This window comes from Tyto alba, unplaced genomic scaffold (assembly GCF_018691265.1).
Source record: "Tyto alba isolate M040663 unplaced genomic scaffold, T.alba_DEE_v4.0 Super-Scaffold_16, whole genome shotgun sequence".
NCBI classification, from domain to species: Eukaryota; Metazoa; Chordata; class Aves; order Strigiformes; family Tytonidae; genus Tyto; species Tyto alba.
Genome location: NW_024881278.1, coordinates 32840131 through 32853773, shown reverse-complemented (window position 1 = coordinate 32853773; position 13643 = coordinate 32840131). Strand labels below are relative to the sequence as shown.

Below are 13643 nucleotides of genomic sequence, written 5' to 3'. Positions count from 1 at the left end.
TGGAACAGAATTACTTAATGAGATACAGGTTTAGAACTTAAGCTTTTTCGCTCTGTTTCTTTCAATATGATTCTTGTTTTAGTCGGGTCTCTCTTACCTTGGCATTTAGCAAAACCAAATTGCTAATGTTCATTAGCATACTCTGCATCATTTAGCAAAAACTTGAGGATTTTATATATTCTGATTGTACTTTTATGTTTACTTGCATAAGTGTGAACTGAAAAAGAAATTTTGTGGGTTTTGGGGGTTTTCTTTGTTTTTTTTTAAATTGTATTTGAAATAATACCTGAATCCTGTGTTGCTTCCAGAACCTGCTAGCCCAGGCCAGGACTTGGACATGCCAATGGAAGTTGATAGCAGTGAAATGAACAGTGATGGTAGTCGAGGTCTTGATGATGTTGAAGAGCCTTCTCCTCCAGAGGACAAAATCTTCTTTATGGATCCATCTGACCTTGATGCAGACAAAGATGAGGAAGCTGTCAAAACCATCAGGTAAGTCATAAGGTAGATTTCTTCGCTCTGGAAGTACTTTCTTCAAAATTGTGAGTAAAACATTTCTTATTAGCCCCGTTTTACTGCTTACAATGATGTTTTTTTGTTTGGTTTTTTTTTTTTTTTTTTTAACTTGAAAATGCTTTGTAAAGTTATACTGTCTCAAGAAAATCTGAAACATATATAAATTAACGTAATATAGTCTTCTCATTGGAAAAAGGGCTGTGCTATGACTTATCAAATAAATAAAATCAAATTATCAAAACATAGTAAAATTTATGGCTTAACATGGCTAAAACATGACTAAGGTCTTTTGACTTTAACCTAATTTAGTTACACGTGTTGATTCAAAATGAATTACTTGAGATATTTTAATATTCACATCATAGTTTATGTGCATTTTAGGGAGAAGTTTGCCTTATCTTGAATGTGATTTTTCTGAAGTCTTCTATCCAATAACTGTTACATAGTTCCTTTTGATCAAGTTTGATTTTTCTACTTTCTGTATTATTCTGAAAAGTGTCATCCTGATTTTCTTAAGTCATTCTTAATAACATAAGAGCAGTTGTATTGGGTCAAACTAAAGGTCATTTTAACTCATGGCTTAATAGCAAATACGTGAGGAAGAGCATATAGTGATACTTTCCCAACTTTCAGTGATTTATAGCTCAAGGACTTCCTGAATTAGAAGCAGCATCCTTTTTGTGTTCCACCTCTAGGTAGGATTTTTCTGTTTATTTCTAATTGGATTCAAAGCAGTTAAAGTTCTTGGCATGTACAGCATCTTGTGGCAGCTGTAACACAATGTACCTGTGTGCTGTGTTAAAGAATCATTACATTTTTGTTTTTGAACCTACCTTATGATTTTTTGCATTTACAAATGTTTCCCTTAGTGCCACATGTACGAGCTCTGGTGTTAAGCAGAGTGATTGACTCCTCCATCAGTGCTATTAAAACCTGTTCGGTTAACTAATGACTGTCAGGATAATAGAATCTCAAATTCTTGTCTGCAGAACCATTAATATCCCTGAGCATTGATAACATTTTCTAGTGCAGGTATGATTTAACACATCCCTGTTTATATTTTCATAAATTAAAAGTATGCTTAGATAAGGACCTTCATTAGTGTAATAACAATATTAAGAAGTAGCTAAATCAGCTTACACAGACAAGAAGAAATAATAGTGATGCTGATGTTAATTATATTTTTATACTGGATTAAGACCAGCAGTCTCAGATAAATGTTTTGAGTGAGGATGACTTCTGTAGATGTCCTCATTCAGGTGTTTCTTCTCTGTTCTGTAGAGTAATTTAAGTACTGCAATACATGCAGTAGGAGAGCTAGTTGGAGCTCAGATACCTTATCAGTTTAATCTGTCAATGAAATTAGCATGGGAAGAAAAGGTGCGTATTCCTGAAAATTACAGGCTAAAGGTGGAGTACCAGTATAATTCAGTACTGTTGTATTTTACCTTGTTAAATATTGACTGTTCTGTCTCTTTTTAGTCCTTCAACAAGCAATAATATTCCTCTCATGAGAGTTGTACAGTCAATCAAGCACACAAAGAGGAAGAGCAGTACAATGGTGAAGGAAGGATGGATGGTCCACTATACTAGTAGAGACAATCTGGTCAGTAACTTTAGCTTCTTCCTACGTTAAATTGAATTATTTCTCTAAACCAGTGTATTCAATTTCTCTTATTTAGATGTTCTGATTTACAGTATCATTTGAAAGAACTTCACTGTGATGTTCATTATAAAGACATCTGGTACAAAGGAGAAACTGTAGTTTATTCAAGTTCTTCATGTGGTGATACATAACAGTACTTTTCCTTCTCCCTTTTAAAGAGGAGAAGCATTTCTAAATTGTCTCAAATAATCATAGAGTCATAGAATGGTTTGGGTTGGAAGGGACCTTAAAGATCAACTAGCTCCAACCCCCCCTGCCCCGGGCAGGGCCCCCTTCCCCCAGCCCAGGGGGCTCCCAGCCCCGTCCAACCTGGCCTTGAACCCTTCCAGGGAGGGGGCAGCCACAGCTGCTCTGGGCACCCTGGGCCAGCGCCTCCCCCCCCGCACAGGGAAGAATTTCTGCCTTAGAGCTCATCTAAATTTCACTTTAAAACCTCTTTCAGTTTAAAACCATTCCTCCTCATCCTACCCCCACCCCCTGATCCAGAGTCCACCCCCCCCCCCCCACTCCTGCCCCCCCTTTAAGCCCTGGGAGGCCGCTCGAAGGGCTCCCCGGAGCCTTCTCTTCTCCAGGCTGAACCCCCCCAACTCTCTCAGCCTGGCCTCCCAGGGGAGCTGCTCCAGCCCCCTCATCATCTTCACAGACCCTCCTCTGGGCTTGCTTCAACAGATCCATGTCCTTCTTCTGTTGCATGAATTGCATGTTGAAGATTTCAAGTTTCCTGAGATGATAGTTTGGAATAACTTGCGTGTATCTTCTTTCTGTTTAGCAGTTGAACTAAATATTTGTATCAGTGTTTTTGTTCTACTACATGAAATGGTGGAAATCGTTATAAAATGATGAGTATTGAAATGATTGACACTACAAACACCTAGATCATTAGAATAATAAATATTTGTGTGTAGATATAGCAGCCCTTCATTCCTTTAGCAATTCACTCTATCTAAATGTAAGATGTTATTGAACACCATCTTCCTCAAGCTCACTATTCCTCTTGATGTCGATGGAATAAAGGGTTGTGGCTTGACTGTATGTCCTTAGGTATGCAAGCATCCTCCAAAAAGACTACATTGTTTGTTCCCAGTGCTACCAGTAATGATCTCTTAATAGAACCTTCTTAGGCAAGCTCCTTGGTATTGTGTACTGAGGAGGAAGATAATGAAGAATAACTGGGTTCCCTAGAGCTGTCTGATGGGAAGGAGTGAATCCTCTTGTCTTTTGGTAGATGAATGAAAAGAATGAAGTCAAAAAGTTCCCAGATCTTGTGAAGCACAGTGTGTCATATTGAGACTGTTCATGAAAGGCCATGTAAATACTTCTCCATTCTTTGACTCTACACAGGAGTCTGATTGAAAGGGACTTCAGGAATTTAGTTATTTAACTTAAAAGTTATTTAAGTTCTGCTGAAATCAAGCTGAGGAGTGATACTAGTCAGCTCAGGTTACTGTAGTATTTTTACTTTTTATGACTGTCAACTAAACAGACCACTGCAAGTGGTCTGCCAGAAGCTGTCTTACAAAACATGTCTTTAAAGTACAGATTTCTAATACCTAGATGTATTTATCACAAACCGAAATAAGTGTCTAGCATATTTCAGATGAGACTCCAGCCAAGGCTGCTTAAGATACAACTATCATCAGCTGGCTATGGAAAAACTAAGGCCAGGTAGCAGACAAAGATGAATAGCTCTAGCAGAACCGTTCAGGGCAGACCTTGTATTGGGCTCTGATTTAATCTTTCACTGCAGCCAATACATTTTTTGCCATGGACTTTTTTGAACCTCCTCGTAGAACAGTGATCAGACTGTACACCTTGGCTTAGATGGATTTTCTTCATCTGTCAGTCTGGCTGCTACCTAGATGACCTGTACTGAAAAAGGCCATTCAAATTAAGTGGAGTATTTTGCCCCAAAACAAGACCTCGTAGAGCTCCCTAATGGGATGAGACTTCCATATTATTTCCCTTGACTGCTCTGCTCTCAGCAATGTCAGATTGCTGTTTCCTATTCCTGATACAACTTGGGCTTTCTATCAGTTCCAGAGAGGTTCATTTTAACAGCAGTATCTTCAGCTTCTTGCTGACCCTGGATAACAAGATATTTCACCTTTTACAAGAAGTTTCTGTATCATCGTCTGTATTCTCTTCCTCACTCTGAGCCCATCCTTTCTGAGAATGGGGGTATGGGCAAATTTTGAATTCCTGAGCAGGTTACCAACCTGTTCCATAATTCCCTGCCCTTTCCTGCCCCCAAAAATGTTCCCTTATTCATGATTTAATAAACTGCATATATGTCCAAAGGACAGGTTTTCACCTCTATGCTTTAACTCAGTTTCCATTCAGTGCTGCCTGCGAATTCCATTTAGTTAAATCCATTCATGACCTAGCTTTCTTTGTCTAACTCCTACAGGTAGTCTTAGCTTCCTCATGATTTAAGTGATTTAAACTCTACAGTATTATGTTTTGAACTTTGTCATCCTAGGCCAGAGTTAAGTGTCTTGGATTTTTGTCACAGAAAAATGAAAATTAATTTCTGACTATATGAGCATGGTGTAAGCAAAGAAAGTTAGATTTTTACAGCTATATTCACTTCCTAAAATCTTCTTTATTTTGAGGAATGCTCTTCTGCTTAAAATTACAAGACAGTTATGTGCAACGGCTTATTACTTTTTGGTGAAGATATTTCTCATTGGTGGAGACTTGCAGAAAAATTACTATTTAGTCTGTCTTGATTTCCACCCCCCCTTTTCCCCCAAGATATTTTGTCCACTTGAATCTCATAATCTGTCTGTCCCACCACTGTGTGCTTTTGACCTTCTAGAATTCTGTGATGATAAAAGAATTAAGGACTTACTACACCTGCTCAGTCCTTGAACCCTTGCAATGTTGGTGTGAGGGCACAGAGGGAGAAAACATGACTCCCACAATTGTTACTTAATTAAAATAATTCAGATTTTGTGAGCATATGCACCTGGAATGAAACCTATGTAGGTAAGTGTTTTTCCTGTAGGAGATAACTGCTGTTGTTACTGCTATTACTGTAAGGTAAGTGATTTTTTTTTTTTCTGGTTTGTGGAAATAGTTTTTGAGCCGCTTCTTGATTTATTTTTATTTTTATTTTTTTAAATCTTTATCCCCAAAATGCATTTTCTCATGTATCTAGTTTAAGGTGCAACTGTAGATTAACATTGATTGATTATCTTAGTGATTTAAAGCATTTCTCATTTAAATCATTGGATAACAAAGGCCATACCAGTGACTTATTCCTTATGTTATTGTACTGTGCATTTTGTAGAGAAAAAGACATTACTGGAGACTGGACAGCAAATGCCTCACACTATTTCAAAATGAATCTGGAACAAAATATTACAAGGTAATTAACGATGAGTAATAATTATGCTGCACTTGATTTACTCAGTGCTTTATAGAACTGAAAGCTACTTGTGAGCAGTATAAGCATTATCTCCATTTACCCATCTTTTTTAATCAAAACTGTGACCAGGTTAATTGTTGGCCAAAGCTTATAAGTGAGATGGACCAAGATTAACTCTGAGAAGTTGCTTGCAGCTCCTGTTCTAATCCCCTTGAGTATGTCTCTCCTTACATTTTACATGTACTGTTCTCCTGAATTACCTAGCATATTAAACTTTCTTCACATTTACCAGAGAATTTCTTTGGCTGCCAGTCTAATGAAGGCTAGGAATTTTGTGTTCTTTAAGTAGTGACTGAAAGTTTGCATGCTTATGTCTTTTATTTTGAGGTTCCCAAAATTAAATTATTTCCAACTGTACAACTGAAAGTTGCAAGCAAGATTTAGAGGAAAAAATTACTATGCAGCCTGGTGTTTATATAAATGAAGCTTAGCAATAAGTTTAGCACATTGTTGATATAGTAATGTGTTCAGTGGTGGAATATTCAGAAAATGTGTTTGAATGTATAAACAGGATTTTTCCCTTTCTTGTCTTATACCTTCAGGTGGGGGTCCAAATCTTGCAGCTTCTTCCTTTATAACATCTCTAAGATCAAGTCTTTTCTCTGTAAACCCAGCTAAACTTGCCCAGATCCTTTTCATCCCTATCTTGACCAATGCAGTCTCTTCTCAGACCTCTCTGATACTTGTATTGCCCTGTGCATTCAAAACACAGCTGGTAAAATATATTCCTTGCTTGTTGCTCCGTTATGTCACTGCTTTTAGTCTTTTGACTTGCCCCTTTGCACTCTTTTTTTTTTTTTTTTTTTTTTTTTAACTGCTTAAATCTCAGGTTATTTGTCTTTGCTGTTAGAATCATTCACAGTTTTTGCCTTCGCATTTATTTGCTCTTCATCTTAATCAGCTACTGTCTCATAGCCCCCTAGTGCCAGCCTGGTGTTCACCTGCTTGTTCACTACTCTTGCAAGTGATGTGCACCTGTACACCTTCCCATGTATGTGGAATGTCCTCCTCCAGCTAGTGTGAACTTGCAACCGTTTCTTTCTTAAGATCTGTTCTCTAGTACTGCTTGTACCATGATCTTAAACTGACAAGGTAGAGGAGTCAGTAGAAATTGTTAATATCTGAATGAAAGGGAATCTCTACCCAAAACAATTCCGATGCATGAAGCAGTACTTTACTGACTAGCTTATATAACCACATCCCCTTCTAAATGTTGTCGTTTCACTTTTTTCCCCTGTCATGTTCTTCTCTAGCTAAACTACAGGGGGAAGACAGTCATTCTATAGTTGTGCATCATTTGTATGCGGTGGGGGTGTGTCTCATGCTGAGTATGAGTGCAGTTTGTCTGAACAGAAAATAATAGTTGTGTAGAGAGAACTGTGATGGGGCTGGAAGTCTCTCTAGGCTTGTATAGAGGAATTCAGAAAACTGGGTGGGCAGTAGTCATGCACAGTTTGACGTTAGTTATGAAGCTGGGTATTTTGGTGTTGGTATTTTGGTATATTTGCTTTGATTTCTTTGCAAACACATTAAGTTTTGAGTATCAGCATATTGAAATATTATGTGTGTTTTCATTTTTTTTAACCTTTAATATTTTTCTTCAGGAGATTCCACTTTCAGAAATTCTCCAGGTGACTCAGCCTCGAGATTTTTCAAACGTGGTGCAGGGCAGCAACCCATACTGTTTTGAGATCATCACTGACACGATGGTGTACTTTGTTGGCGAAAACAATGGCAGCAGTCATCACAGTCCTGTTCTTGCTGCCACCGGAGTTGGACTTGACGTAGCTCAGGGCTGGGAGAAAGCCATTCGTCAGGCTTTGATGCCAGTCACTCCTCAAGCTAGCGTTTGCACTGCTGCAGGACAAGGAAAAGATCACAGTAAGCAGGCAGACAAGGCACTATTATTCATATTCTGAAGCTGTTAACGGTAGAGATTCCTTTCAGAAAAGCGCTTATTTAGAATGAAGTATTGTCTGTCTAGTCTCTGCTAAATTGGGTCCATAATTTTCCCCACGTCTCTAGAAAGTGACATTTGGGTTTGTGGAGGGTGGGCAAATCCTTGAATCTGTTGTAGCAGGGAATAGTGGTTAAGGATATGAATGCATATTGTGGAGCTTTATTGTAGGAGCATTAAGAACTCGCACGTAGTTGCTGGATGTAAAAAGGGGCCATAGTTTAGATATTTCTGATGTGCTTTAATGAATAAATGAATATAGTCATGTTATGTACGTATACTCTGAAAGAACGAAATTTGGATGCTTTTTGATGTTAACCCCTGCATATATATATATATATATTTTTTTTTCTTAAATCCGTGAGATGTCAGTAGCTAAGGAGAAGAAAAAGACTTAGTGATGCAATGTAAATACTGCCAGTGATGGAAAGGACTTTTGCTGAGCTGTGGGTAGAGATAAAAAGTACCCTGTTCTTCCTTTTTATGCACCTGCCCTCCCTTTCCTTCTCTGCCACAGGGGCATATTCATTATCAAGGCTCCACTAAACTATATACTGTGTTCTTTCTCTTCAGACATCTTGTCCTTTGCAATGACATTCATTCACATTCTGTACTGAGATTTTATGCCTTCAATCTTTAGTTTCCTTTCATCTTGCAGCTGCTCCTTAATCTTCTTTTAGTGAAATTTTCTTTTGCAGGAGATTGAGATTAGTTGCTCTGTCTCCGATATCTGGATACTCTGCATCATCAACAGCTAAGAACATGTAAATGCTAGTTTGAGGTAAAGGCACCTTCTGAGAAGGCAACCATGGTCTGAAATGCTAAACTGTGAAATGCCAGTACTGGTATGTGTATTTCATTACAATGAAGAAACATACCTATAAGGTGGTACCTCATAACTGGCCTTGTGTGTATAGAAAATGCTGCTTTTGATATGAAGTTCTTAGTTACAAATATATTTATCATCATCGAATGGTTTGGGTTGGAAGGGACCTTAAAGATCACCCAGTCCCACCCCCCCTGCCCCGGGCAGGGCCCCCTTCCCCCAGCCCAGGGTGCTCCCAGCCCCGTCCAACCTGGCCTGGAACCCTTCCAGGGAGGGGGCAGCCACAGCTGATCTGGGCACCCTGGGCCGGCGCCTCACCCCCCACACAGTAAAGAATTTCTGCCTTCTATGTAATCTAAATCTACCCTTTTTCAGTTTAAAACCATTGCCCCTTTCCCTATCACTACACCCCCTGACAAAGAGTCTCTCCCCATCTTTCCTGTAGGCCTCCTTTAGGTACTGGAAAGCCAGTATAAGGTACCAGCAGCTGGGAATTTGTAGTGTCAAAATGTCCCCAAGGCACTAGCTAGTTAATTCATAACACATTCTGGCCAGAAGGGAGCTAGAAATGAGGATGTTCTTCCAGTCTGACCCATGGGAAAGAGTCTTTTCTGACGTTGTACCTAGTGGTTGGGGTGGTGTGTTTCTGAGTGGAAATGAGAGAGTTTAGTAAACTGCTACCTGGTATAGATTACGTATTGAATCCTGACATTGCTGATTTCTTCAGAAGTGACAATTTGTCAGCCCTTATTCTTACGCTTTTCAGACACTGGAAAAATAGATGTATTTGTGAGGAGTAACTCCATCTCTACCTACCAGATATTTTGGGCTCTATAGGCATCTGTGGAGAAGGGTTGGTTGTATTCTCATTAAACAGTTTAAAAAACTGTATCTTCATTTTCTAGTTACCTTGTTTCAACCTTACTGCAGTTTTTGTTGGCATTAGCAACCTTCTAGTCTGCTGCTTTTCTTGTTTTTTCCTTGTGTTCTGTACTGTTATTCCAATGCAGACTTACCACAGTCAGTAACCAGTAGACACATGGAAGGCTGTAATTCCAGTTTGTATTTCAGATGCAGTATTCAGATGGTCTTTGAGAACTTGTATTTGTTGCTATCTTAAGTCTGCAAATTCCTTCTTTGAGGAAAAGCACAGGTGGCAAAAGTCAGATAGGGACATTTTCTTTCTTCTCTGAATTTATTTTTTTTTGTTTCAAGCCTTTTCTTAGGGCGATAAAGGCTCTTTTCAAAGTCCTATTAAATCTGTAGTATATCTTCATTTGTTCTACTTTTTTTTTTTTTTTGGAAGTTACTATAGGTGTCCATTTGTCTGAGATGCTTCACCTGAGATTCTTGGAAGCCAAAGGAGAAGGGTGTTTTCTGCTTTCCTTGATGTATCTCTTCTTGTCCGTGCATCATAATGTTATTCCTGTAATGAAAACTTCACATCGACATCTGCTGCAGGCTGAAAAATTCTGTAGCTTTGCGTGATGCTTTTACTTGCAAATTACACTTTCTAGATGTGCTCTTGTATCCCTAAGATTTATACACTTCTGTAGTTTACCCATGAAACAAAGATTGTTTATATTATGGGTTTTATTGCTTTTTTAATTATCAGATCTTCTGTTACTTGCTTTGCTTATGTGATAATTCTTTGTATCTTGATGCCACAGAAAATTAGTAACTACATTCATTTGACTACAAGGGGTCAACCTCATCCTCTGCCCTGCATTTTTCTGTACTACTACCAGAAATTCTTAGTAATGAACTCTGATACAATTGCCACATAACTGTTGCTTTTGGTTTTCCAGCTCTCTATTATGTACACACTTGAACTGTTCTACTATTTTTGTAATCAGCAATATGACAAAATAGATAAATAATCCCAGCAAAACTCCCAGGGTTGTTTATCTAATCAGTCTGTGAAATCTGAGTTCTGGGGTATGATGTTTCTAGAGAACATCAATAAAAATCTTTTCACCGTGACTGCATTAGAAGTCAGTAAAGGGTTTTTGGTTTTGTTTTTCCCTTTTTACTAGAAAAAGCCTGCACTTGCTATTTACTGACTCAGTTCTATCTTCTTTATTGCAGAAGAGCTATCTCTGAGCATCTCTGTTTCAAATTGCCAGGTCCAGGAGAACGTGGTGAGTCACGTGCATCGTATAATAATGGTGTTTATTTACTTGGGTATTACAAAGTACTTGATAGTAACAGTGCCTGGATGAGAAAGCAACACCAGGGTCTTGTAGCTAGAGAAGTCTGTGTTAGATGTAGGAAGTAACCAATTTGCAAACTAACAGCTGTGCCAGGTATGAATGTATGTCCTTACAATGCAGCTGAACGGATTCTCTTCAGGAAAAGTTTGTTGTGCTTTTTCACTCCATTCAGGGTAATGATGGCACCTTTAACAGAGTTTGATTAACATCAAATGTAGTACAGCTTAGTCAGTACTAACTAATATGCTCTCATGAACATTCTGATTACTTCTGATATTTGTGATTTCTTTTTTTCCTGCGTTAGGATATCAGCTCTGTGTACCAAATATTTGCTGATGAAGTGCTGGGTTCTGGTCAGTTTGGTATTGTATATGGAGGTAAGTTACATTAGATGCCATTACGCATTCAAGATAGAACGTCTGCATGATATAATTGGCCTTTTCATATTTACTTAGCTGTATCTAGAATGTCTAGGTGAAGTTTATCTTGTTAAAAGTTTTGTTTGGGCTACTTTACTGTTTCTCTCTGCAGTTTTATGTACAGTATTTCTTACAGTTAATTTTGCATTTAAAGTTTTGCATGGGCATCAAAATTGGTTTAGGATATGCATAACCTTTTGAGCATAGTTAAATACAAAGCAATCTCTAGTCTGAACTTGGCCTTGGTTAATGGTTTGGGTTTTTTAATTGCAAATTCTAACACTGCTGTCGGTATTATACAGTATTAGAAGTCATGTCTTCAAGGAAGCTGTCAGTTATACCTGCTTTTAATGATGTCTGAGACATGGCCAAAAGCAAATAGAAAAGTATATTTTAGTTTATGGTTTGACAGTATTTATGCAAACGTATTATTGACATTTTATGCAAACAGTTTCACTACAGATTTTTGTCAGTAGGACAAAGGGAGTAATTCTTTGTCAGGAGGTCTCAGTTTTATGTTTCAAATGGAGTTTTATGACTTACAGTTTTTAAAAATCTATATTGCAGCATATAACTTGTTCACAGTGTGTAATCGCAAAAAGAGATACTAGAAATGCATCATATGAACTCTGTTTCTATTTTTTTCTTTCTTTTTTTTTTTTTTTAATCCCATGTGCTAAATCTCAAGTGTTGAGAAAACTACAGACCATAAATCTGGAGAAAAAGAAAAAGTGATACATAATGACTTGAAAGTGATAATCTTTCTGCTTCTGTCAGGTTGTCTTTCTAGTCAGGAAGTATTGTGTCTATGGTTTTTCTGTATGCCAGTTGTGTAGCTAAATAGTTTTCTCTCTTACTTCTGAACTGCTTGATGGAAATGCAGTTTGATGGTCTGATTTTACATCACTCTTGAGAGCAGCCTATATTTTTTCCCCTCTGTGTCTTAAAGCATAGCGTGAATCAGTGTTCTCCCTCTCTTATGAATGGAACATGCACAAATGTAGGCAGTATTTTAATGTTTTGATTTTATTTCAATATATACTGTCCTAAATGGCCTTTTAGATAAATCTCAGATTGGTATTTTGCATGATTCAATGCTTATAAATGCTCATAAACATAATAAATGCTTATAAAAGGCTTTTATTATTTTTTTTTCACTTAATGATGCCTTGAAACATATAAGATATGCATTCTCAGTTTCTTCAGATAAAATCACAAGCTGAAAGAGCAAAAAAAGTGAATATAAAAGAATATTCTTTTGCTGGCTCTGCAAACTGCTTAATTGTTGCTGGTATTTGGGGAGACTAGATCTGGTAACTTCTGATATTGGCTTCTCCCCATTTATGTAGGCTTACAGAAATAATGGTAACAAAACCTTTTTTTTAAACAAATCAAGGTAAAATCAAGTTGCTTCCATTGTTGTGGGGTTTCTTGGTTTGTTGTTTTTCTTGTGGTGTGTTTTTTTTTTTTTTTTCTCCTTTGGTGTCCTCTATTCTTGACAAACATTTATATACGGTAAATCAAGAAGTTACAGGATATTGATATCCAGCTCCTCCTTTCAGTGAGAACAGTTCCTCTCTCCTTTTTCTGTTTCAGTGAGTTTCAGTGAGAAGGGTCTGAAAAATTGAGACAGGAAAAAAAAAAGATTCTTGACAGTTTCTTAGTGATGTAAAACTTGCACTGAAACCTGGGTAGTTGTGTTTTACTTAGGAAAAGGATTTTCAAGCTGCTTTTCTGTTAATCTCTCTTCACGGTCAATTTTTGGCTCTACTCTAGCTTCTCTCATTAAGTGTTTTGTTGGTTTGGTGGTTTTGCTTTATGTTCTCTTGGCAGCCTAGCATTAGTTATCTGGGTTTTGCATCTAATTCGTAATTGATGGTATTTCTGCTAATGTCGTCGTTTTAAAATTTATTTTTTTGCTCTCAACTGTTAGTTCTGTTTGGTAACCTTGTAAACTCTTTTGGACCTTGGGTGACGTCTCCATTAACTGCATGCCTTCATCTGGTGGAGATCAGCCCCGTTTTGACCCTTTACTCATGATGGGTGTTTAAGGGAGGTGCATTAGCTGCTTGGTGCAGCAGCCTCCGGAGCAGTTCCCGTGCCCTGCCTGAGCCCTGGCCACCAGTACTGACTGCAGAGCCGTAGCAGTGCCCCTAGCTTGCCCTGTAGCTGTGTGTATCATCCCTTTCCCTAAAACAGCCTCCAGACCCTTCACTGAGCAGCTAATGACTGCTGCTTTGCTGCACGCTTAGTGTTCTATATTAGTTTAGTATTACATGTCTTAGGCTGTCAAGGTCTTGCAGTGTGTGATCCCGTTAAACCTCCCTGATGCGAATACAGTGGAAGTCAGTTCTAGCAGTTTTGGAGATGCTAGGTAAGCATTTACTCAGCCCACGAAGCATCCTATCTCCGTATGGCAGAGTGCTGCTCCTGTAGCTGATGCAGGTCGCAGCAAGGAGAATCACATTTGGTGCTATCAGCATGTTTTCTTACTACAACCTTTCAGAGCTTTTTGATCACCACAGACTGCCCGTGGGTGTTAACGTGGTGTTCTCCATGGCACGTGTTCCCACAGAGTATTAGGTTTATAATTTCCTGTGCGTGTGGAGCCCATGA

At 38.3% G+C, this 13643-nt stretch overlaps 1 protein-coding gene across 4 annotated transcripts in view; it reads left to right on the top strand.

The window, feature by feature from the left end:
- Positions 1-13643, top strand: part of PRKD3 (protein kinase D3) — a 49186-nt gene that overhangs the window by 26879 nt on the left and 8664 nt on the right. For all 4 annotated transcript variants that reach the window (XM_033011081.2, XM_033011080.2, XM_042789720.1 and 1 more), the window contains exons 8-13: positions 309-492; positions 1999-2122; positions 5475-5552; positions 7217-7493; positions 10484-10536; positions 10913-10985. In XM_033011081.2, coding sequence (XP_032866972.1) covers positions 309-492; positions 1999-2122; positions 5475-5552; positions 7217-7493; positions 10484-10536; positions 10913-10985 — 789 coding nt within the window. The remainder of the gene's footprint in view (positions 1-308; positions 493-1998; positions 2123-5474; positions 5553-7216; positions 7494-10483; positions 10537-10912; positions 10986-13643) is intronic.